At 40.8% G+C, this 23,435-nt stretch overlaps 1 protein-coding gene across 7 annotated transcripts in view; it reads right to left on the bottom strand.

Moving 5' to 3' along the window:
- kmt2ca (lysine (K)-specific methyltransferase 2Ca) overlaps positions 1–23,435 on the bottom strand; it is a 249,644-nt gene that overhangs the window by 210,277 nt on the left and 15,932 nt on the right. For all 7 annotated transcript variants that reach the window (XM_062991111.1, XM_062991113.1, XM_062991116.1 and 4 more), the window contains exon 2: positions 2,202–2,366. In XM_062991111.1, the coding sequence (XP_062847181.1) occupies positions 2,202–2,366 (165 nt within the window). The remainder of the gene's footprint in view (positions 1–2,201; positions 2,367–23,435) is intronic.

Genomic DNA, 23,435 nt, shown 5'->3' with positions numbered 1-23,435 from the left:
ACCAGCTGTTCCAGTGTGCTACCCATTCACACAGCCAAACTACGCAAGGCCAATTATGCAAATCACATGTAACTGGAACCACTGTAATAAATGTGACGATTGTAGTCCAGAACAGTTTTATTCAGATCCAACGCCCACACTGGACAATCTGGCACTGTTTTGTTTTGCCAGGGCTGGAACAACAATATCAAGTATCTCTCTAATCTGCCCCATATCAGACCTGGTTATTTAAATGTGTTCACCTGATCTCAGAGGTGGCACAGCTTTCTCACTGTAGCTTGATCTCGCCTTCCAAACTTCTCACTTTAAAAATACTGCTTTTTCTAAACTTGAGTGTTTGCAATAGCGCATTACACAAAATGCACAAATTAAAAAATGCGCAGGCTCATACTGCAGGTGTTTTAGCCATGTCCATTACCAACAGGTATATAAACTCCGTTGATCAAATGGATTGCATTTATTCAACTCTGTAGTAACAGTTTAGGGAAAGCACAAAGCATTGTCAATTGCAAGACAGGCCTATCTGCCCTTCAGAAGTGCCAAATTCCCCACAGACACACTCAGAAAGGTTATTCCAGACAACTTAAGGAGGCACAAAGGGGGGCTAGGGATCAGTATTAAAACCCTTGAGATGGATTGTCCAATGTCCAAACATGATCAGGTATCCACATAGATTTTGCTATATATATTAAGTATCTGATGTTAAACTAGCCCATTACTGCTGAGATCAAAGTAAGAATATCAATGATGCTATCAGCTGGCTAGGGGTCTACTCAGACATGATTGGTTGTGTCTTGGGTGCCCAAAGCCTGGCAATGGATTGGTGCCTTGTTTGGGGTAGTCCTGCCTTGCGACCAGTGTTTCACGATGGAACAGGACCTCTAGTGACCCTAACCAGGATAAAGTGGTTGATGGAAATGAAATGCATAATAGCCAAAAGCAACAAATGTGTAGCACATTTTCTTAAGTAGCATCTCACAAAGTTGGTCTTCCATACTAATGCACCTCAGCACACTTGAGTGTTCCCTCCAGGTCTGATGCTTTTCTTTTCCTGCAGAATCCCTCCCCCACATACAAACACACCCATGAAAGGTAACCGAAGGTCATCTATCCTGTCTAACACATCTGCCTTTGCTCCTACAGTTTCAAATACAAGGCTGCAATCGGTGGTACAACAAAACATTGAAAGCCAAAATACACGCAGGTCGATCTTCATCCAAGTTACAATGACCCAAAACTGAGGGTAAAAACGAGAACCTGTAATCTTTACCAGCGGCTTTGATATCTGTACGTTTCGTATTAGCCACATCTACACAATCATAAGCTCAGTTAGTGAGAAGACCTGAACCATATTAAGCGCATGAAGCCAAGCTAGCTCAACATGTACACTGCAACCCCCAAAAATACTGAATAACTGCAGTCCAACAAGATCAGTAATGGTGGAACTACATACAAAATCATACTAATAATGACAATAATAATAATAATAATAGACACTTTGCACAAAGCTCTTGCTTGTTCTGACATGACTGTGGCCCAGGTGCAAAAAGCAAGATTCATAAAATTGTAGTTTGAGTAGTGTAGTGTAGAAGATGCCTTAAGTCTAACCCTACTAAACACCTTTGTGAGGAACCGGAACATAGACCGCAAGCTAGGCATGCCTATCTAACATTGATGCTTTACCTCTCAATAGCAATTGCTCTCTTGACTTAATGGGCAAAAATATACCCCTATACGCTACCTAACCTGGTCAGATGTCCAAAGGACACAGCTGGTTGGAATAGGGGTGGAATGGGGGTCCTCAATGCTGTGCAAATGCAACCTCTGCTGGGGACACCCATGTAAAATTTACCCTGCATACCTAGCAAGCTGGCATTATCGTTGAAGTAAGTACTTCGGCCCAAAAATTGAGATTTAAATCTGGATTAGACCACTGCACTACCGCAGTGCCCCTGGGTAATTTTTGTAATAAGGTATAGTATTAAGAGAGTAGTGTAAATTTTCCACCTTTCTCTGCCAGCCCTTAAAACCTTCATACCAGTCAAGCACTAATAACCTGTCAAAACCATTCTCATTGAAAATCTGTTTCAAGCTTGCTTGGCGAATGACAAAGGCAAAATGGAAAGTCAGAAAGCAGAGGGTTCATAAAATTAAACACATCTTAGCATCACAATAAAGCCATTTTGATAAAAGCAACATACTTTTGTTTGGGTTTAGTAGTGGAGTTCGCAGAGTCCTCGCAGGGCCGACCACTGTCACGTCTGTCAGCAGGGGCAGGGCTTCCGGAGAGCGTAGCCCCAGCACTGCTCAGCGGAGGAGAAGGTCCTTGGTCAGAGGGATTCACACTCTTATCCTCTGATGACATTCTGCAGATGGAGAGAAAATAAATGAATGAGCGCAAGAGCAAGCAAGAAGCAAAACTCTGCAGAGAACATGAAGCTGTACGTTTCTTTTACACTCCTACATGTACACAAGAGAATAGTTCTTACTATGATGAAAAATAAATATTTTTATCATAAGATAACTACAGAGCCGTTATTAATGATTAGGATGGACTGAGTGTAAATAAACAAATGGAATTAAAAGTGCAGGGAGGTGCAGTTCCAAGTATACAGTATATGGTACAGATTAAATATAAATTAAATATTAAAGCCTACAGCGGTAAAAACACGCGCTGTTCACCAGAGCTGAGGCCTCGAATACATCGTATCGAATCTCGGCTCTGCCTGCCGGCTGAGCGGCCCCATGAACAACGATTGGCCTGTTGTTCAGATAGGGGCGGGATTAAGTCGGATGGGGACTCTCTCTCAGACTAGTGCAATTACGACCTCTGTTGGCTGGTTGGTGGCGCCTGCACAGAGATAGGAAAGGAGTGCGGTAGAGGGTGTGGCTCTCCGTACACAGCACTGTACTGCACAGCACTCGTCAAGTGTAGGTGATAAGATGTTCGATTGCTGTGCACGTGTCGGAGGGGGCGTGGAGCAGCCTTGTCCTCCCCAATCAGGAGCAGGGAACAGCATTAGTGAGAGGATGATTGACGGGCAGAAATTGGATGTGCTAAAAAGTGGGAGAGGGGGGGTTAAATATTAAATAGTAAAATGATAAGTGACGAGTATTGCACAATGAATTGGGCCAATATAGCCATATCTATATATACACATCAACATACATATGCATGTGTATGAATATGCTGAAGTACACATACATACATCTTTTAACGTTTACCCTCAATATGAGTCAGAATACAATCATTTAAACTACAGATGTCAACAATTAACTGGTTAACCAAACGCAAAATTGATTTATAGATTAATGCTCTCTATTTAAATATGGATTCACTTAACAGATGAAACTTGATTCCAATTGAAAGCAATGCTGCTATCTGTACAGACTAAGAGCGCCAATTTGAAACGCACCCTGACCCATAATCAGTGCTCAGCACCAGCTCTGCTTCCAGCTGCATCTCTATTCATTATGATTAGCATGTTTAGTAAGTGCTTGGAATGCACTGTTCTCTACTGTATCTGAATAAAATCTAGATTCTGAATGCTGAGCTGGTTCTGCTCAAAGTGTTTATGATCATCTTATTGTTCAACATTACTGCCACCTTCACTATATTACACTGTTTACATTATATACTGTACAAAGACCTGATGATGCGGAGCTCCGTGACCTGTTTTACATTTTGATGTGACACTATAAGCCCATCTGTTACAGGTTTAAAAGACTAAAAAACTATGGGTTTCTAACACTGAGAAAAAATCTAATTCTGCTAGTTTCTTTTAATAATCTGTCATTGATCAACAAGCTTATCGCATCCCACCAAAATCTGAAACATCCCAGACCTTCATACCAACAGGTCTTTATTAGTAATATTTGTTTATTTATTAGGATTTTAACGTCATGTTGTACACTTCGGTTACATTCATGACAGGAACGGTAGTTACTCATTACACACAAGGCTCATCAGTTCACAAGGTTATATCGAACACAGTATGAACAATTTAGTATCTCCAATTCACCTCACTTGCATGTCTTCGGACTGTGGGAGAAAACCGGAGCATGTGGAGTAAACCCACGCAGACACGAGGAGAACATGCAAACTCCACACAGAAAGGACCCGGACCATCCCACCTGGGGATCGAACCCAGGACATTCTTGCTGTGAGGCGACAGTGCTACCCACTTAGCCACCGTACCACCTCTTTATTAGTAATAAACCATGTAACATATTGCGGCGAATCTCAGTTGTGCAACAGACCTGGCCAGACTTCCAATTGACACAACTGACCATGTCATATTTGCAAGACCCTCTGTTTGCAATGAAGCTCTGTATAAACCCTCGCTGCTGGCTGATGAATAAGAAGCAGCTGGCTATACTAGGCGCCCCATAGTCTACAAACATCCTGCAGACAGAGCGGATGGATTGCAGTATGCATTAGGAATTGGAAAGGACTTAACTAAAGTGATAAAGGGAAAGTCAAAAATAAAAACAATTTGCTACAATATTTACTGTCCACAAACATAACAGACACCCTTGTTGTATGTCTAGCATCTACTGATACTATGGTCGGCACGACCAAGTGGCCAAAACAATACAGATCTGCACACCTTTTGAAATGACCCAAACCTAAGCACCTTTTCCCAGGTGTCCTGAACTATTATTAGAGGTCTGGGCTCTTAGAGGTCAAATTAGGAACAAAGAAGTTTAACTTTGACCGCTTACTGCAAAAGCAAAAAAAAAAAAAAAAAACTCTCGTGCTTATCTGCAGCAATGAAAAAAATCTGATGCTTTGATGAAATTCGATATCCTTGGGCTTGCATGAGCAACAAGCATGTCTGCTAGCAGGTGCATCCACTCTTGAGAGATCAATTAAAGTTTATTATTAAAATCATTGGCAACAAGTTTCATTGTAGATTAGTTGGTCTATCGTTTATTCCAGGCTAAAAAGCTAAAAATGAAGGCAGTAACGAACTTACTTGGTCCTTTAAGTGTAAACTAAATTCCAAATTAATTTGGTTTACACATAGGTACAAACAAAATCATCAGGTTTGTTTGTTTGTTTGTTTATTAGGATTTTAACGTCATGTTTTACACTTTTGGTTACATTCATGACAGGAACGGTAGTTACTCACTACACACGGTTTATCACTTCTCAAGGTTATATCAAACACAGTCATGGACAATTTTGTATCTCCAGTTTACCTCACTTGCATGTCTTTGGACTGTGGGAGGAAACCGGAGCACCTGGAGGAAACCCACGCGGACACGGAGAACATGCAAACTCCACACAGAAAGGACCCGGACCGTCCCACCTGGGGATTGAACCCAGGACCTTCTTGCTGTGAGGCGACAGTGCTACCCACTTAGCTACCCCAACATCAGGTGCTGAAAAAGGTGCTGTTGGCTGAATATATTTTTGGTTGGTGATCTATTTTCAGTCCACCAGTGACAGCGATGTGTTTTAAAACTCCATCAGCACTGCTGTGTCTTATCCACTCATACCAGCACAACACACACTAACACACCACCACCATGTCAGTGTCACTGCAGTGCTGAGAATGATCCACCACCCAAATAATACCTGCTCTGTGGTGGTCCTGGGAGAGTCCTGACCATTGAAGAACAGCATGAAACAAGGCTAACAAACCATGCAGAGAAACAGACGGACTACAGTCAGTAATTGTAAAACTGCAAAGTGCTTCTATATGGTAAGTGGAGCTGATAAAATGGAAGGTGAGTATAGAAACAACGAGGTGGTTTTAATGTTATGGCTGATCAGTGTATGTGTATGTATTTAAGCATGTATTCATTCATAATCAAAAAAACCTGCAGTCTGATTGAGATCAACTTTGATTGGGAGGGATGGAATGGAGGGAAAGAAGAATGACAGGGAATGAGGTATAGGGTTGACAGGGATGGGAGGTTTAGAATAGATGAATGTCAATGTTGATCATATTAACTATACGCACACTATATGGACACGTATCAAAACTCACCTATTAATCATTGAATTGCTGTGTTTCATTCAGTTCCATTGCTAAAGGTGTACAAAATGAGCTAGCCATGAAGTCTGCCTTAACAAACGTTTGCGAAATAAAGGGTAGTTCATAAGAGCTCACTATATTTGAGCGAGGTACTGTAATAGGATAGCACCATTGCAAGTCAGTTTGTGAAATCTTCCCTCCTAGATATTCTATGCTCCACTGTGAGTGGTATAATTGAAAAGTAGAAGTGCTAAGCAAATACAGCAACTGTGTCACAAAGTGGCAGACCAGGTAAAGTGTGCTGAGGCACATAGTGCATAAAAGTCGCCATGCTCTGCTTACTCAATAACTGCAAAGATCCAACCCTACACTGGCATTAGCATCGGCACACAAGGTTTTGTATATTGTTTTCAGTAAAGAATTTTAGTCTTTCTGTGTTAGGTGTTGGGCAGTATGTCAATATGTGTTTGATTGTATGTCTGCTTTTCACAGATGGCAAGTTGGTACCCCTGTCAAAAGGTGCTCGTGTGTCAGTTTGGAGCGTCCAAATGCGGTATCTTGTAAGAATAGTCTGGTTTAGACGACTGTCCGTTCTAATGTAGGATTTTCCTACCTGTGGTTTAATTTCAAACAGTTTGTTGCAGCAGATGAGGATCCTGAGGAGGTGGAAATATTCTGTGAAGTGACAAAACACACTTTTCTATGTGGAGGTCTGATGGACAAGTCTGGGTTTGACAAATGCCAGGAGAATGTAACCTGCCTGACTGCACTGTGACCACTGAAAAGTTTAGTGCTGAAGGGATGTTTTTCAGATTTGGTCTAGGCCCCTTGGTTCCAGTAAAGGAAAATCCTAATGCTTCAGCATATCAATGCACTTGACAATTGTACACTTTCAACTCTGTGGAAAGGGTCTGGGGAAGGACTTTTTCTGTTCCAGCATGACTGTGCCCCAGTGCACAAAGCGAGGTCCATAAAGGCATGGTTGGGCGAGTTATCCATATAGGGTGTGTTCGAAAAGCTAGTGAGCTCTCTACATAAACAGCATTTTACGTCATCCAGTGCGCGCTCCCGAGAAGGAGGCTGTTCGAAATCCTAGATGCCTTAATATCCTCACTAGTAAGGCATCTTAACATTTCAATGTTATTTTGACTCAAGAACGAGTGAGCATCGGAAGCGTCCTTAGTGATCAAGTCAATCCCAGCATTCAGTGCGGCAGCTCTTCTCTCACAGTAAAATTTAAATAAAAAACATGGCTGACGGGGCGGAGAAACGAACGGAGGCATTTTCAAACGTAAATAAATTATTATTGATTTTTAACTTGTATAAACTTGCACAAATGTTTTTATTTGCAAGTTCGGGCTTGTCAGCGAATGTAACCGTTTTCGGTACACGAAGGGAGATAGGGAGAGGAGAGTTAGTTGACATGCTAGCACGCTGTGCCACCCCATCCCATTGGTTTGAATGACAAGATGCTAAATGCTAAATGCTAAATGCGAAACCTGATGGAATCGCTGTCTAAGTAGCACGTTCGAATAATCTGACTTATAAGTCATTGACTTATTAGAATTCTCTCTACTGAGGCAGCTGCCTATATAGGCAGTAAGACAGCAAGGCAGCTTCCTAGGTTTTCGAACACACCCATAGTGTATGCGTAATTCTGTTTCCAAGCTTCCATAACAGAATTAAATGTATAAGTATTGGATCTACTTTGCAGAACCACAAACCCAGCTCAAAGAAAGTACGTGTAGACATGACTGAATAATTATATATATGTGGGTCAGTGAGTAAGAGAAATGAAGTGAGTGGAAGTGAAAGTGTGTGGGTTTGAGGGAGTCTGTGTGTGTCAGTGTAAGTGTGTGGGCTGGGATGAATATGTTAGCTAGTATGTGTAATTGAGTGAGTGTATGCACAAACAAGTAATACTGAGATGCAAATGTCCTTCTCCTATTGACACCTACAAGAAAGGGACACTTATTTAGGCTTCAGTTTCACAGGAAGTGTTGGCCTGGCTTTAAAAGAACTCGAAGAAAAAGTGAGGATTCATCTATGCTATGGAAAAATTCAATCAAATTTGAAACCCCAATTACATCAGTAATTGAATCAACTGCACCATATTGCATAGAGGTGTGAGGGGTCTTGACAAAAACAAATTTTACAAATTGGGACACATATCTGGTTCAAGCCCTGCACACGGTGTTCAAAAACATCCTGAATGTACAGAGAAAAATAGACAAAATAATGTCTGCAGGGCATCCAAAATATCCAAAAAAGAGCTCTGAATTTCTGAAAGCATTTCTAATCCACTGCAAAGCACTGACCAGTTAGCCATACACTGACAGGAGTCCCTTAGGCCAGCTGGTCCTGAGTCTCATACCCCTTTTCCACCAAAAAAAACATGGTTCTTGAACCGGTTCTGTTCAGGTTTCTCTGAACCTTGGTGTTCTGTAGAGAACCGACGCGCGTTTCCACCAGTTTTTGAGAACCAAGCAGCGTCATCAACAGTGGGCGTTACTTACTAAGAGTTAAGAGAAGTCAAGTCATATCATGACGGAGTGTGTGGATTATGTGCGAGCATTTGTGCTGCTGTTACAGATGTTTTTTTTATGTAAAAAGCATCGATCTAACAATCGGTGATAAGAAGACGTGACGTGTTTATCTCAGTTGTTGTTTTCTTTAGTTTATTGACGTGAGAGGAGTTTTGCGCTTCGCCTTCACCGCGACTCTCGGCGCAAATAGCCGATTAGCTCAGCGCTCAGCGGTGAAACATCATTAAAGTTCCACAACATTAACATTAATCTGTGTGAAATAAACATCAAATCCACTTTAAAATACCACATGTATCTGTGTTTAACTGGATTTACTTCACGTGTGTTTATGCAGCTCGGGGAGTTGAAAAATCTTCATGCTTTATTCTTCACGTTCAGCATTTTTTGTTCTGTCCGGGTCACATTTACCACATTATATCACACAGTTCACTTTTTTAAAGGCGCATTGAAAATATAAGCGGCAAACTGGTTCAAAATGTAATCAGGTGAAGTTTAAAAGATAAAAATGCAGCATTAAGCTCCATACGAGACCCCAGCGGACAGCATTGTTGCTGTCGCTATGCTGTACAACATGACGCGCCCACTGACGGACGTCACGGTTCGGGCTGAAAAACCAAGTATTCTGTGGTGCCAGATTGGCCCGCTAGTTCACTGTCTGGAACCTCTTTTTTCCGGTGGAAACACGCGGAACCGGTTCAAAATCAAGTTCGGGAACCGGAACGGGCTCCGTGCCGCTTCGGTGGAAAAGGGGTATCAGTGACCTGAAACCCCAGCAACATCACCCACACCAATAAGCCTCAACACAAGCTTGCTCAGAAAATCAGACCCAACCAAATGCTATCTTAATTACATAAGCATCTGGACTGAAAAAGACTCACAGACTGAACAAAGTCTGACCATTAACTGTGGTGGACGCCGAGCAAGCTGGTTACCCAGAGAGGCCAGACTGTGCTCTCACTGTGAGCTGGCAGACTGAGTTGCACTTTCTAACAGAGTGCTCTAAATACTGGTCCATTAGAGATCTGTTCTATAGAAAGGTGAGAAGCAGCATCTCTGAGCTTCAGCACTGCAAAGACACCAAGAAACTGTAAAAGGGGGCTGAACATACAAGCAGCAAGGTATGTGACGGCCTATCACAATCTGAGGGACCACCAGAGAGGACCAACTACTATCTACTATTAATTAGCATTAATTATTATATAAATTGTCTTGAATTTCAATGTTCTTTTTATTGATAATTAATTATTCTTAGTTTTTAGTGTTGTAATCTATAATATCTTCCTATTATTTTTGTTTGTTTTACTTATTAACTGGCAACAGTGTACCTTATTACCAAGGCCCTACCAAATGAATACTACGAAAATCGCATCACGGACCGCGAAATGAGCCGTCTCTCACGTAATATGCAATTTGCTGTAAAATTCAGGTTTGTGTTTAGGGATTTAACATTTTTCATTCACATAGCGTATGAAATATGAGGCGCAATATGCAATATTGCAATACTAGCAATCATACGGCAATTAGGTTTATGTAACAGATTTTTCTGTGGTATAGTGTGCTGACAATGTTTGATGTACAGTGGGGCCAAGTATTTAGTCAGCCACTGATTGTGCAGGTTCTCCTACTTAGAAAGATGAGCGAGGTCTGTAATTTTCATCATAGGTACACTTCAACTATGAGAGACAAAATGAGAAAAAAAAATCCAGGAAATCACATTGTAGGATTTTTAAAGAATTTATTTGTAAATTATGGTGGAAAATAAGTATTTGGTCAATAACAAAAGTTCAGCTTAATACTTTGTAACATAACCTTTGTTGGCAATGACAGAGGTGAAACGTTTCCTGTAGATCTTCACCAGGTTTGCACACACTGTAGTTGGTACTTTGGCCCATTCCTCCATGCAGATCTCCTCTAGAGCAGTGATGTTTTGGGGCTGTCGCTGGGCAACACGGACTTTCAACTCCCTCCACAAATTTTCTATGGGGTTGAGGTCTGGAGACTGGCTAGGCCACTCCAGGACCTTGAAATGCTTTTTACGGAGCCACTCCTTCGTTGCCCGAGCAGTGTGTTTGGGATCATTGTCATGCTGGAAGACCCAGCCACGTTCCATCTTCAATGCTCTCACTGATGGAAGGAGGTTTTGGCTTAAAATCTCACGATACATGGCCCCGTTCATTCTTCCCTTAACACGGATCAGTCGTCCTGTCCCCTTTGCAGAAAAACAGCCCCAAAGCATGATGTTTCCACCCCCATGCTTCACAGTAGGTATGGTGTTCTTGGGATGCAACTCAGCATTCTTCTTCCTCCAAACACGACGAGTTGAGTTTTTACCAAAGAGTTCCATTTTGGTTTCATCTGACCACATGATATTCTCCCAATCCTCTTCTGGATCATCCATATGCTCTCTGGCAAACATCAGACGGGCCTGGACATGTACTGGCTTAAGCAGGGGGACACGCCTGGCACTGCAGGATTTGAGTCCCTCTCGGCGTAGTGTGTTACTGATGGTAGCCTTTGTTACTTTGGTCCCAGCTCTCTGCAGGTCATTCATCAGGTCCCTCCGTGTAGTTCTGGGATTTTTGCTCACCGTTCTCATGATCATTTTGACCCCACGGGATGAGATCTTGCGTGGGGCCCCAAATCGAGGGAGATTATCAATGGTCTTGTATGTCTTCCATTTTCTTACAATTGCTCCCACAGTTGATTTATTCACACCAACCTGCTTGCCTATTGTAGATTTACTCTTCCCAGCCTGGTGCAGGTCTACAATTTTCTTCCTGGTGTCCTTCGACAGCTCTTTGGTCTTGGCCATGGTTGAGTTTGGAGTCTGACTGTTTGAGGCTGTGGACAGGTGTCTTTTATACAGATAATGAGGTCAAACAGGTGCCATTAATACAGGTAACGAGTGGAGGACAGAAGAGCTTCTTAAAGAAGAAGTTACAGGTCTGTGAGAGCCAGAAATCTTGCTTGTTTGTGGGTGACCAAATACTTATTTTCCACCATAATTTACAAATAAATTCTTTAAAAATCCTACAATGTGATTTCCTGGATTTTTTTTCTCATTTTGTCTCTCATAGTTGAAGTGTACCTATGATGACAATTACAGACCTCTCTCATCTTTCTAAGTAGGAGAACTTGCACAATCAGTGGCTGACTAAATACTTTTTGACCCCACTGTATGTGTTTACGTATGTTTTAGGGCTGAAACGATTCCTTCGAGAAACTAAAAATCATCGTTTAATCCATACAACTACGTACAGCTCACAGTGTTTCGCACGGACGACTTACTTTTGCACTACGCGTTCATGCTGTAGACAGGTGACGTGAAGACGCCGAGGGCTGCGTCCGAAACCACATACTTAAACAGAACTTAACAGTACTTAAACCGGGTACTTTTCGCATACAGTTTAATGAATACTACATATTTGGACACGCTCCCGCGTACTGTTCAGTATAGAGGTAAGCGATTTCGGACGCAGCCGAGATTTGATCGCGTGGACTGCAAAATGGAGAAAGAGAGAGAATATACCAAACAGAGCAGACCGGACAGAGAAAATGAAAGATTTAGATCATTTTAAGCTGAAAAAAAAACAAAAACTCAGTACAACATCCGCACCATCAGAGCGTCTTGCTTACTTTTCTTCTTTGCAACCACCACATGCTTTTTTGAAGCAAACACACATGTACACGCACACAAACACCAAATCTACCTCATCTAGGAGATACAATCCTGACAGAGCTGCAGTTTGTTTTACGAGACATGTCTTATTTTATCTTATGTATTTATTTTTGCTCTTTATTGAAGCAAAAGTATTTCTTATCCGATTACTCGATTAATTTCTGGAATAATCGGTAGAATACTTGATCACAAAAATAATCGAAAGCTGCAGCCCTAGTATGTTTGATGTATGTGTTTTTGTCCCTTTGGAGATTCCATAAAGTATGCTTCTCCACACACGTGATCATTTCTCTGTAGTTTGTGCTCAAAAGAACAAGCCAGTGAAGTATTATGCTCCTGATAATTTGTTAATGTACAGCTTAGGGTTGGGCGGTATTGCCGATTTTCATACTGGCATACCGTCTTCAGGAAATACGGTGTATAAGGTTTTAACGCGGACAAACTTTACAGTGTACACACGAGTGTAATTACAATATTTCAGTGTTTTATTATAAAAAGATTTAACAATCTGAACGTCAAACATTGCTTATCTTGTCTGATCTATAATAAATACGCATAAGTATAAATGCATGTGTATCAATTACACTTTAACACAAACATTAACACATAACATTTTGGCATTGTAATCTCTCTCTGCCCACACAAAACAGAATAATAGCCGGCTAAACACTTCAATATATTTCAAAAGTTAACTGCTTAGTTTATAGTTACAGATATTTCTTAAAAGTGTATGAACGTGTACGATTAGTTATGCCTGTAATCCAGAATTAAGTTCTATACTGTAACAAAAAATATGAATGTAAATGTTCATGTTGCGATGACGGTGATGTAAAATAATGTTAAAATAATTCAAAGTCCAAACATCTGAGTGGTTAACGAGAACGCTACTTTACATGTCACACAATCTCAGTGCAAAACACGAGCACGGAAACGGTACAAATCCGATCTCTTCCCTACACACTCGCTCCCTACGCCCTATAGTGCACTTAACATTCTTAAAGGGCCAGACAATATATTTTATAATTCACATTACACGACAGGTGAGACGTTCTTTTTTCTTAATATAGCGCTTTTATTTAGGAAAAAATAGTTCTTACATAGGCAGGAAAATCTATGGCAAACAAGAGTCAGAACAGCGGATTGGGCGTAACGTTATTATTACTGTTTGCTCCTTTTTCTCAACACTTGTGCTCGATTTACACAAGATATATTTAGTAAATAAGTACATGTCCGCGCATGCACGCGCTTGTGTTCATTTCCGGTTGAACTGATAAAAAATGTTGATTTAGAAAAATTAAAAGACGAGCCGTTATTCAGTTTCTGCTTGTTAGCTCACAGCTAACGCTAGCCAGTGTGGCTTTTCACTTGTCTCTCTGTGTTATCACACAGTGAGCACCCCACAGCCAATCAGCGAGCGCCAACCGCCTACTGCTCCCACCCCTCCCACCCCTCCCTTACTGTGGATGCGCGCATGTCCTGAAGTCTCAGGTAAACCTGAAGCAGAAATTTGGCGCTTCACATTTAAAAAATACCGTCACCATTTTTGAATACCGTCACCATTTTTGAATACCGCGGTATACCGTAATACCGTCATACCGCCCAACCCTAGTACAGTTTATTTCTTTCTTTTTAAACTCAGCAAACTCTAAAGATGCTCGGTTACATTAGAAATCGGTTAGACAAGATGTTCAAGATGTGGAAGTCTAAAGCAGCTAAAAACACTACTCGGGCAACTTGGTCTGAAAAATTCCCAGCCGATTATGTGGACGCTGAGGATGGTGTGTCAAAACATGGACGAGTATTTTGGTCTTTAAGAGGGAGCTATTAAGGTAGGCTGTGCTGTGTATTGAAGCCTTCGTTGATTCTATCATTCAGTTTATGAGAGTTATTTAATGATTAGTGAGATGTGGCACTTTTCTTTAAAAATCTGTGAAATCTTACATTAACGTCAGTAAAGCACCAATTAACTTAACAGAGTGAGAGATTAAGTGAGAGTGAGTTTGTTAATAAAAGTGAGTGAGTGGGAAAGAAGTGAGCAAGCAAGTGTTTCCTAGTGAGAGTGACTGAGTAAGACTACATGGGCGTTTTTACAAATGAGAATGCGTGAGGGTAAGATTGAGTGAGCAAGTATGTGTAAGTGCAAGTAAGAGTGTGTGTTTATGAATGAGTGAGAGCAAGTGTATGATTGAGTGTGTGAGTGAGCAAAGTGCAAGTTAGTGTGAGGGTTTACAAGTGAGAGTGACTGAGTAAGACTACATGGGCGTTTTTACAAATGAGAATGCGTGAGGGTAAGATTGAGTGAGCAAGTATGTGTAAGTGCAAGTAAGAGTGTGTGTTTATGAATGAGTGAGAGCAAGTGTATGATTGAGTGTGTGAGTGAGCAAAGTGCAAGTTAGTGTGAGGGTTTACAAGTGAGAGTGACTGAGTAAGACTACATGGGCGTTTTTACAAATGAGAATGCGTGAGGGTAAGATTGAGTGAGCAAGTATGTGTAAGTGCAAGTAAGAGTGTGTGTTTATGAATGAGTGAGAGCAAGTGTATGATTGAGTGTGTGAGTGAGCAAAGTGCAAGTTAGTGTGAGGGTTTACAAGTGAGAGTGACTGAGTAAGACTACATGGGCGTTTTTACAAATGAGAATGCGTGAGGGTAAGATTGAGTGAGCAAGTATGTGTAAGTGCAAGTAAGAGTGTGTGTTTATGAATGAGTGAGAGCAAGTGTATGATTGAGTGTGTGAGTGAGCAAAGTGCAAGTTAGTGTGAGGGTTTACAAGTGAGAGTGACTGAGTAAGACTACATGGGCGTTTTTACAAATGAGAATGCGTGAGGGTAAGATTGAGTGAGCAAGTATGTGTAAGTGCAAGTAAGAGTGTGTGTTTATGTATGATTGAGTGTGTGAGTGAGTTAGTGCAAGTTAGTGTGAGGGTTTACAAGTGAGAGTGACTGAGTAAGCATGAGTGTTTTTGAGTGTTGAAAAGAGTGAGAATGTGTGTGTGAGTGAGCGAGCGAGCGAGTGAGAGAGTATTAGGTCTACTAGCACAATTTACAAACTGTCAGCTGTTTGCAATGAACCAAACACGAACAATTTGAATAGCTCAACAAAGAGATCAACTAATATTACAAGTGGTTTCTACAAATTCAACACAAAATGCTACTTTTACTGACAACTGCAAAGCAGCCCCAGAGCATCAGTGATCCCCACCACCTTCCTCTACTGTAGGCAGGGTGTTCTCTTCAGTGTTTGCTTCATTCTTCCTCCTCCAGACATACTGCTGAAGCATAGGCCCAAAACGTTTCAGTTTTATCACTTAACAGAACACAATCCCAAAACTGCTACATATCAGAGTTGGCCTTTCTTGAACTTTTGGATCAGTAGAGGTGTACATCTTAAAATTGGGATAGCATTTAATAAGTACCTTACTGTGAAAACTGAAACCCCAGTGCCTGCTGCCACCAAATTTTGCTGCAGGTCTTTTACATTTACATTTTCAGCATTTAGCAGACGCTTTTATCCAAAGCGACTTACACAATGAGCAGAACACGATGAGCAATTGAGGGTTAAGGGCCTTGCTCAGGGACCCAACAGTGGCAACTTGGTGGTGGCGGGGCTTGAACCGGCAACCTTCTGCTTACTAGTCCAGTACCTTAACCACTGAGCTATCACTGGCAGACAGTGATGGATTCCTCTTTCTGCTATGTCATAGGAGTGTAGCCAGCGTTCCTTTCATTTTGAACTTGCAAACCATGCTACATTCCAAACTACTTTCAATACTAGTCACAGGACACAAGTAAACACAAAATATTTTTTTTAATGACGATTTCATTTATTGAAGGACAAATGCTGTTAAGCCCTACTTTGCCCTATGTAAAACAGTATTTGGCCTGTAACTACTAAATCAACCAGTTAACCAAATTTAGTTGGCAATTTGGTTAAATTTTACTAGCCACGCCCAGGCCGGATACTGAAAGACCTGCTGAATCTAAACAATACGTAAATAGAAGTAGCCAACCCTCTGTCAGGGTTGTGGGGTTGTTTTTAATCTGATTTTGAGAATAAAGTTAAATACTTCTAGCATACAGTTGCAGTATTTCGAGAAGTTATAAAAATGTTTCTTGCAAAGCTGTTTCAGCACTCTTATACTGACAAAGTGATGTGAATATGTCAGGAGATTGAGTATTTCTTTATATGTGAAACAGATATCAAAGTATAACTATCCTCAACATCCCTTGCCACATCAAATGCCACACAGAAAGGACCCGGACCGCCCCACCTGGGGATCGAACCCAGGACCTTCTTGCTGTGAGGCGACAGTGCTACCCACTGATCCGCCGTGCTGCTCGTCCAGTGTGGAAAAGTCAGGAGTCCCAGCGAAAGGTCTGGAAAGGTTTGCTGGGACTCCAGCAAAGCACAGTGAGAGCCATTATCCACAAATGGAGAACAGTAATTAACCCTCCTATGAGTGACTTGCCTACCAAAATTACACCAAGGACACAAACATGCATCAAAAGAACCACAGTCCTCAGTCGTCTGAGGAGAATGGAGAGATGCAAAGCACAAAACACTGCTGACCAAAAATAAGACAAAGGCTAAACAAAATGTAGGTTTTGGAGTGGTCGAGTCATATTCCTGACCTGAACCTTATTAAGATGCTGTAGCAAAACCATAAAGCAAATTACATTACCACATGTTCCACACCAACAAATACATTTCCTATGCTGCTGCTGTTGTATGTATTTCTGAACCAACAGAATCTGGCGTATTTTTTAAAAAAAAACTACCGAACTGTAAAATGCCACAGAAAATGAAAAGCTCCAACTGTCCAAACCTGAAACCTCAGCTCTTGAGTTTCATTACTACTACTACAGCCAAGTTGCCACTGTTGGGCTCCTGAGCTAGGCTCTTAAGAGTCAATTGCTTAAGATGTATTTGGGCACAATTGTAAGTCGCTTCGGATAAAAGTGTTAAATGCTGTAAACGCAAATCAAATCAGAACTGACTGTCACTGAATCAGATCTCACTGTTGTCTCATCAGCTACTGCATCCTGGATCTGTTTGTTAACAGAGTCATGGTCTCTTACTGCAGCACTGAACTGACTAGCTGGCTGCAGATGCAGTTTTGTATACACATCAGTCTTCTCTCAACACTAGCATGTTTGCTACAGACTGACTGTAGCAAACATCCTTGTTCATTTAAAGATTGTTACAGCAAAGAACCAATCAAACCAATTGGAACCTAGTCAATAAAAGAAAGCACACCAGAAGTATCAGCTTTGTTACATATACAACATTTGGCGGATGCTTATATCCTATGCAACTGTGAGGGTTAAGGGCACAGTATATGGGCCAAACAATGGCAACCTTGAACCAGCAGCCTTCTTATCACTAGTCTAGTTCCTCAACCATTTATTTTCCTTAAGTTTGAAATTTGGACTAATCTTAGGCTGTAAACCAGTATTTATTATTATTATTAAACACTGGTTTCAAATGAAATGTGTTCCATTTTAAATTGCAACTCCAAATCAGAAAGTTGAGCCTTTTATTTGGTAGCAGAGAGTAAGAACCCAAGATTTCATGTTTTGTCTGCTTCATTTAGTTTGTTAATATACATCTTACATTTTAGGCCTGCAACACATTCCAAAAGAAGTTTGGACAGGGGCCATTTAAGGCTAGTAATTAAATAATATTATCAATAATAATAATGATATGATTTCAAATTGGTAATGTTAATCATAATCACGACTTAGAACAAAAGCAGCATCCAGATGATGTTTAGTTTGTCAACAACTGCATGAGAAAAATATCAAAATAAAAAAAAAAGGGGGGGGAAGGTTGAATATTTTCCCCTCTAGTGCATAATATTATTAGGCTACTCAGGAAATCTGGAGGAAGTTCAGTGTGTAAAGGGCAAGAGGGCAAGCCAAAGCTAAACACCCCTGATCTCCTATCCCTCACAGGGCACTGCATCAGGAACCATCATTCATCTATAGCTGATAAAACCACATGGCCAAGGGATTACTTTACCAAGCACTGCAATTCAGAGTTACTTTCACAAATGTCACTTAAAACTGTACTGTACAAAACGAAGCCTTTAACCATGTTAACCACGTCCAGAAAGAGTTTTCTGAGCTCTGAGGCATCTGAAATGGACCATCTCACAGTGGAAATGTGCATTGTGCTCAGACGAAACCGTTTTTTTTTTTTTTTTTTTTTTTTTTTTTTTTTTTAAAGATGCTGTGTGCTGTGCATCAAAGAGAAAAAAAAAATACAATGAAGACTGTTATCAGCAACAAGTCCAAAAACCAGGGTCTAGCCATATGCGCTCAGCCTCCACCATGAGGTTTCTGACCAAGACTTTTTAAAACTCTTCTAAATATAAGCTTAAATATGCATGTCTACAGTTTTATTCCTGTAAGTAAAGATGATGAAAAGTGCAGGGAAGGTGTCCCTTGGGTGGATGTTTATTATTAATCTACTGATATGATGATCTATTAGTGGCAGAAACGTACATGTTAAATACTCCATTTCATGCTTTCTGCTGTCATGCTGACTTTTTAGTCTGTTTTCTTTATACATCAATAAGCCTTATTATGCTGTCAAATGAACTCCAGCCTTTGTTCAATCCTCCAGCGTTCAGATCCGATGCCTGTGTGCCCATAGCAGGTGCTTTTGCACTGGCCTGTGACTACGCAACCCCATACACTGTACACCCAAGTGTTCAATGCACTGTGCTGTTCACCTCATTACCAGAGTTAAACTGAGCTGCATTTTGTGCCACAGTAGCTCTTGTTTTGGTTCATGCCAGATGGCCTAGGATTTATGTCTTCTGCACATGCACATCTTTAATGACCCTTTAGGGTAATTTAGACTGTTTGTAATTGTAGTTCGGTTCCTTTGGTTCAGACCAACCAAGAAAATGATGCATTGTAACATTTTAGTCATGGCTTACTTAGTGCTCACACTCACAAATTTAATTTTGAATCAAAGTAAGTAAGTATAAAAAAAAAAGGTACAAAGCACCTATGACATGTTTTGCAAGGCAGTCGTCAGAACAATGCACCACTCTGGGCTTAATGCACTTAAGCACTTGGGTACCTGGTGGCATTTTTACCAAACACATTTTACCAAACACAGCACGAGGTGGTAAATAGATAATGAAGTCAAGACCGCAGCAGAAATTCCTCCAGTGCACATTTACCTTAATAAAAGTAATAACTGTTTCTAATGAACACTGTTCTCTCATATGTTTAGTGTCATATGTTGAGACGTGGTATAATTAGTTTGTTTACATGCCTTTGTATTGTGTTTAAACCTAAAACAAACCGCATCAGAATTCGTTTAGAAATGGACCAAGACCACCTTGCTCAAGTTGTTTCGATCTACTTAGTTGGTACCTACCAGAATTCTAAAGGAAGCATTCACACTTACTGTAATGAACAGCAATAACAGAGCAATCGCACCAGGGTTTATTTTAAATATAAACACAACCTTAAACGCTGTTCCTACTAAAAGGGTTGAATGCAAAGCAGGGATCAGCTGGTAATATCACATCATCATGTAAAATATTCTGCACCCTAACATCTACAAAACGCAGCTTCCAGAAAAGTTGGGACGTTTTGTAAAATGCAGCAAAAGCAAGAATCAATGGTTTGTTAATTTTCTTGAACTGACAACAGTACAAAGAAAAGATTTCTAATCCTAATGTTTTCACTCATGAATATTTTTTGTAAATGTAAATACATTTAGAATTAAAGCCTGCTTTCCACAACGGGTAAAAAAAAAAGTTTATAGATTATTAAAGTTACAAAGTTTTGCCGCCCAGGTGGGGCAGCGGAGTTCTGAACTCCTCGGTTCGAAATTAGGCGTTGCCACCGGTCGGCTGGGAGCCATCTGGCAGGTACAATTGGCAGTGCCTGCAACAGATACTAATTGGCCACCGTATCTGCAGGGTGGGGGTCGGACTATGTGTGGGGTTGGATCTTCATACGCTGTGTAAAGATCCTGATTGGTGGAAGAGACGCCTGTGCAGAATGCAGGGGCGAGAAGAGGAGGGCTGTGCACGTGTCGGAAGCGCTGCGCTCTCCTCAGATGCAATCGGGTATCTCTCAGCAGTGGAAGACAAATTGAGTGCGCTAAATCAGAAGGATAATGGGGAGAAAATGCATTAAAAAAGTGTTACACTGTTTTAAAACATTCCACAATAAGTGGGTGAATTGGCAACAGGTGAGGGTATCATGACTTGGTATAAGAGGAGGCTCCACCAAAGGCTCTGATTTGCAACATTAAAAAATATATCAGGAAAAACAGCTTCTATATGGGCTAAAGTGAAATGTATTTAGTGTGACCTTCCTTTACACTTGAAAAATAGCAGGAACCTGTCTTACTTTAACCTAAATGGAATGGATTTCATGTAACACCGGTATTTATCACACTATATCATGTCAAGATGACTGCTGTGAAAAAGTTTTTTTACATTAGGTTTGTTTAAGCATTACATACTAGTTGCACAAGTTTAATTCAAGGAACACAGAATTTGATAGACATAAAATCCTAATTTTGCATTAGCAAAGCCATTCTCAAAGGGAAATTATCAAATCTTGAGCATCCAATTTATTTGCTGTTCAAGTTATATAGAAATGTAAAGAATCATGAGGTCAAGGACAAAAATGGACTGAAAGGCCAAGAAAACTTTTAAAATATGAGAAGTTTATCAAATTTTCTTCTTTGAGAGACCAAAAGAAATCCTAGCTCAGCATCTGGCAGCTTAATCAGGGTGTCAAGTGACCCTTCTACAATCCAAAGAAGCTTGATCAGGAGTGGTCTTTTTAAAAGGGTAGCAGCCAAGAAACCACTTTTATGGAAGGGAAACAGGGTAAAACGGCTAAGATAAACAGTGGGTCATTCTCAGCACTGCAGTGACACTGACATTGTGGTGGTATGTTAGTGTGTGTTGTGCTGGTGTGAGTTGATAAGACACAGCAGCGCTGATGGAGTTTTTAAACACCTCACTGTCACTGCTGGACTGAGAATAATCCACCAACCAAAAATATATCCAGCCAGCACCCCGTAGGCAGTGTCCTGTGACCACTGATGACGGTCTAGATGACCAACTCAAACAGCAGCAATAGATGAGCGATTGTCTCTGACTTTACATCTACAAGGTGGACCAACTAGGTAGGAGTGTCTCATAGAGTGGACAGTGAGTGGACACGGTATTTAAAAACTCCAGCAGCGCTGCTGTGTCTGATCCACTCATACCAGCACAACACAAACTAACACACCACCACCATGTCAGTGTCACTGCAGTGCTGAGAATGATCCACCACCTAAATAATACCTGCTCTGTGGTGGTCCTGTGGGGGTCCTGACCATTAAAGAACAGCGTGAAAGAAGGCTAAAAAAGCATGCAGAGTAACAGATGGACTACAGTCAGTAATTGTAGAACAACAAAGTGCTGCTATATGTAAATATAAGTGGAGCTGATAAAATGGACAGTGAGTGCATAAACAAAGAGGTGGTTTTAATGTTATGGCTGATCAGTGTATATGTATATGTATGTGTGTGAACAAGGATAAATAGAGCATATGGTACTTTATGGTACGTATTAGAGATGTACCGATCGGGGTTTTTGGCACCGATTTCGATCTCCGATCTCCTTTCAGGGCAATCGGTCGATAGCCGATTCCGATCGGGGTGGGGGGGTTGCAACATGCAATTTTTAGCGCAAAATAAGCAGTAAATAATAAACAAAGTAATCAAACAATTATTTTTTTCACCCACAGGAGACATATTTCATTAGTCTAACTGACCACACACACACACACACAGGTTTAATGTTATCCAGTTTAGTCTGAAAAAAACTTAAAAAGAGCACACAGTGAAGATAAACCGGTGACGAAAGCAACAGCGTGTGTGTGTTTCTTTAAGAAAGACGCTTTGTTCACAGTATCGCTATAAGTGATTCTGATTCAGGAGTCGAATCATTTAATATGACGCGTAAGTTTCTCTTCTCAGTTATCTCTCCGTTTTTACTGTTATTAATAAATGCTGCGGTTTTAAATAAACACCAACTACTACAGAACATTTTGTGTGACTTTCTTACATTAAAAAGCTCAATTAAAAATCTTAATTAAACCGCTCTGTTGAGCTAAAAGTTTTCTGATGATCCTAAAAGTTCAGTAGATGATCCTGAACTAACGAATTTGGTAATGAATAAACTTTTGCCTTTGATTGGCTCTGTAACGTTTTCTGCTCTCATTTACATCAAAAGCAAGAACCGCTTACGATTTACCAAAGTGAACACGAGTTTGAATAATCTGCTGATAGAATCGGCTCAGATGTGACCGGGTTGTATTATCTTTTTAAAGTAAATATTTCAATCAGCAAAATTACATCGTATGTATGATGCACAACGTTAATTATGTTATTTTAGGTCGTGAAGAGCTTTCACGATGGTTTCTGTATGATGGTTGATGAATGGTGATGCGATGGTTCGTGCTTTGTAGTTCAAAGTCTGGATCAATCCACTGAGCTGTTAAGCTTAACATGGTCTTTATAGATCACCCGATCAGATCGGTTACATTTGGGAAATATCGGCCGATCGCGATAGCATATTTTGATTAAAAATCGGCCGATACCGATTTATAGCCGATCGATCGTCCCATCTCTAGTACGTATGGTAGATTTAGTTCCATCGGAAACCCTGGGAGCAAAGCAAGAACACCCTGGACAGAGCACCAACCCCCCCCCCCCTTCCTAAAACACAGCCAATCATAACTGTGTAGACGTTTAGCCAGTCGACAGAAACGTTGAAACTTGAACCCAAATGTCAGCATTGGTGGGCTAGTATAACAGACTAAATCAACTGTGTCCTTCAAAAAATTTAATAAAAGAAAACGATGTCTGGCCCTGCTGTTTTTACAATTTGATACAGACACATTGACACTTAATTTGATACAGACATGCAGACACTTGGTGTGTTTACGTATGAACTCCTGTGAATTGGGTTGTTTTGCATTGTAAACGCAGCAGTATCAGTCCCTCGGAGTGAACTCTGGCCTATGTAAACATTTGTGGTGACACAAAGAGCCAAGATGATGCTTTACAGGCAAAACCTCAGTGGCTGCAGGACAGTGCATGCCAAACTCACATGGTCAGCGGTTATCCAGAAATAATACACAGTGAAAAGGTCAAGTTAGGGAGAAATAAAGAACACAGAGTATATGCACT

The sequence above is a fragment of the Trichomycterus rosablanca genome, chromosome 3 (genome assembly GCF_030014385.1).
Source record: "Trichomycterus rosablanca isolate fTriRos1 chromosome 3, fTriRos1.hap1, whole genome shotgun sequence".
NCBI lineage: Eukaryota > Metazoa > Chordata > Actinopteri > Siluriformes > Trichomycteridae > Trichomycterus > Trichomycterus rosablanca.
The sequence above is the reverse complement of the archived record's forward strand: the minus strand, read 5'-3'. Positions and strand labels throughout refer to the sequence as shown.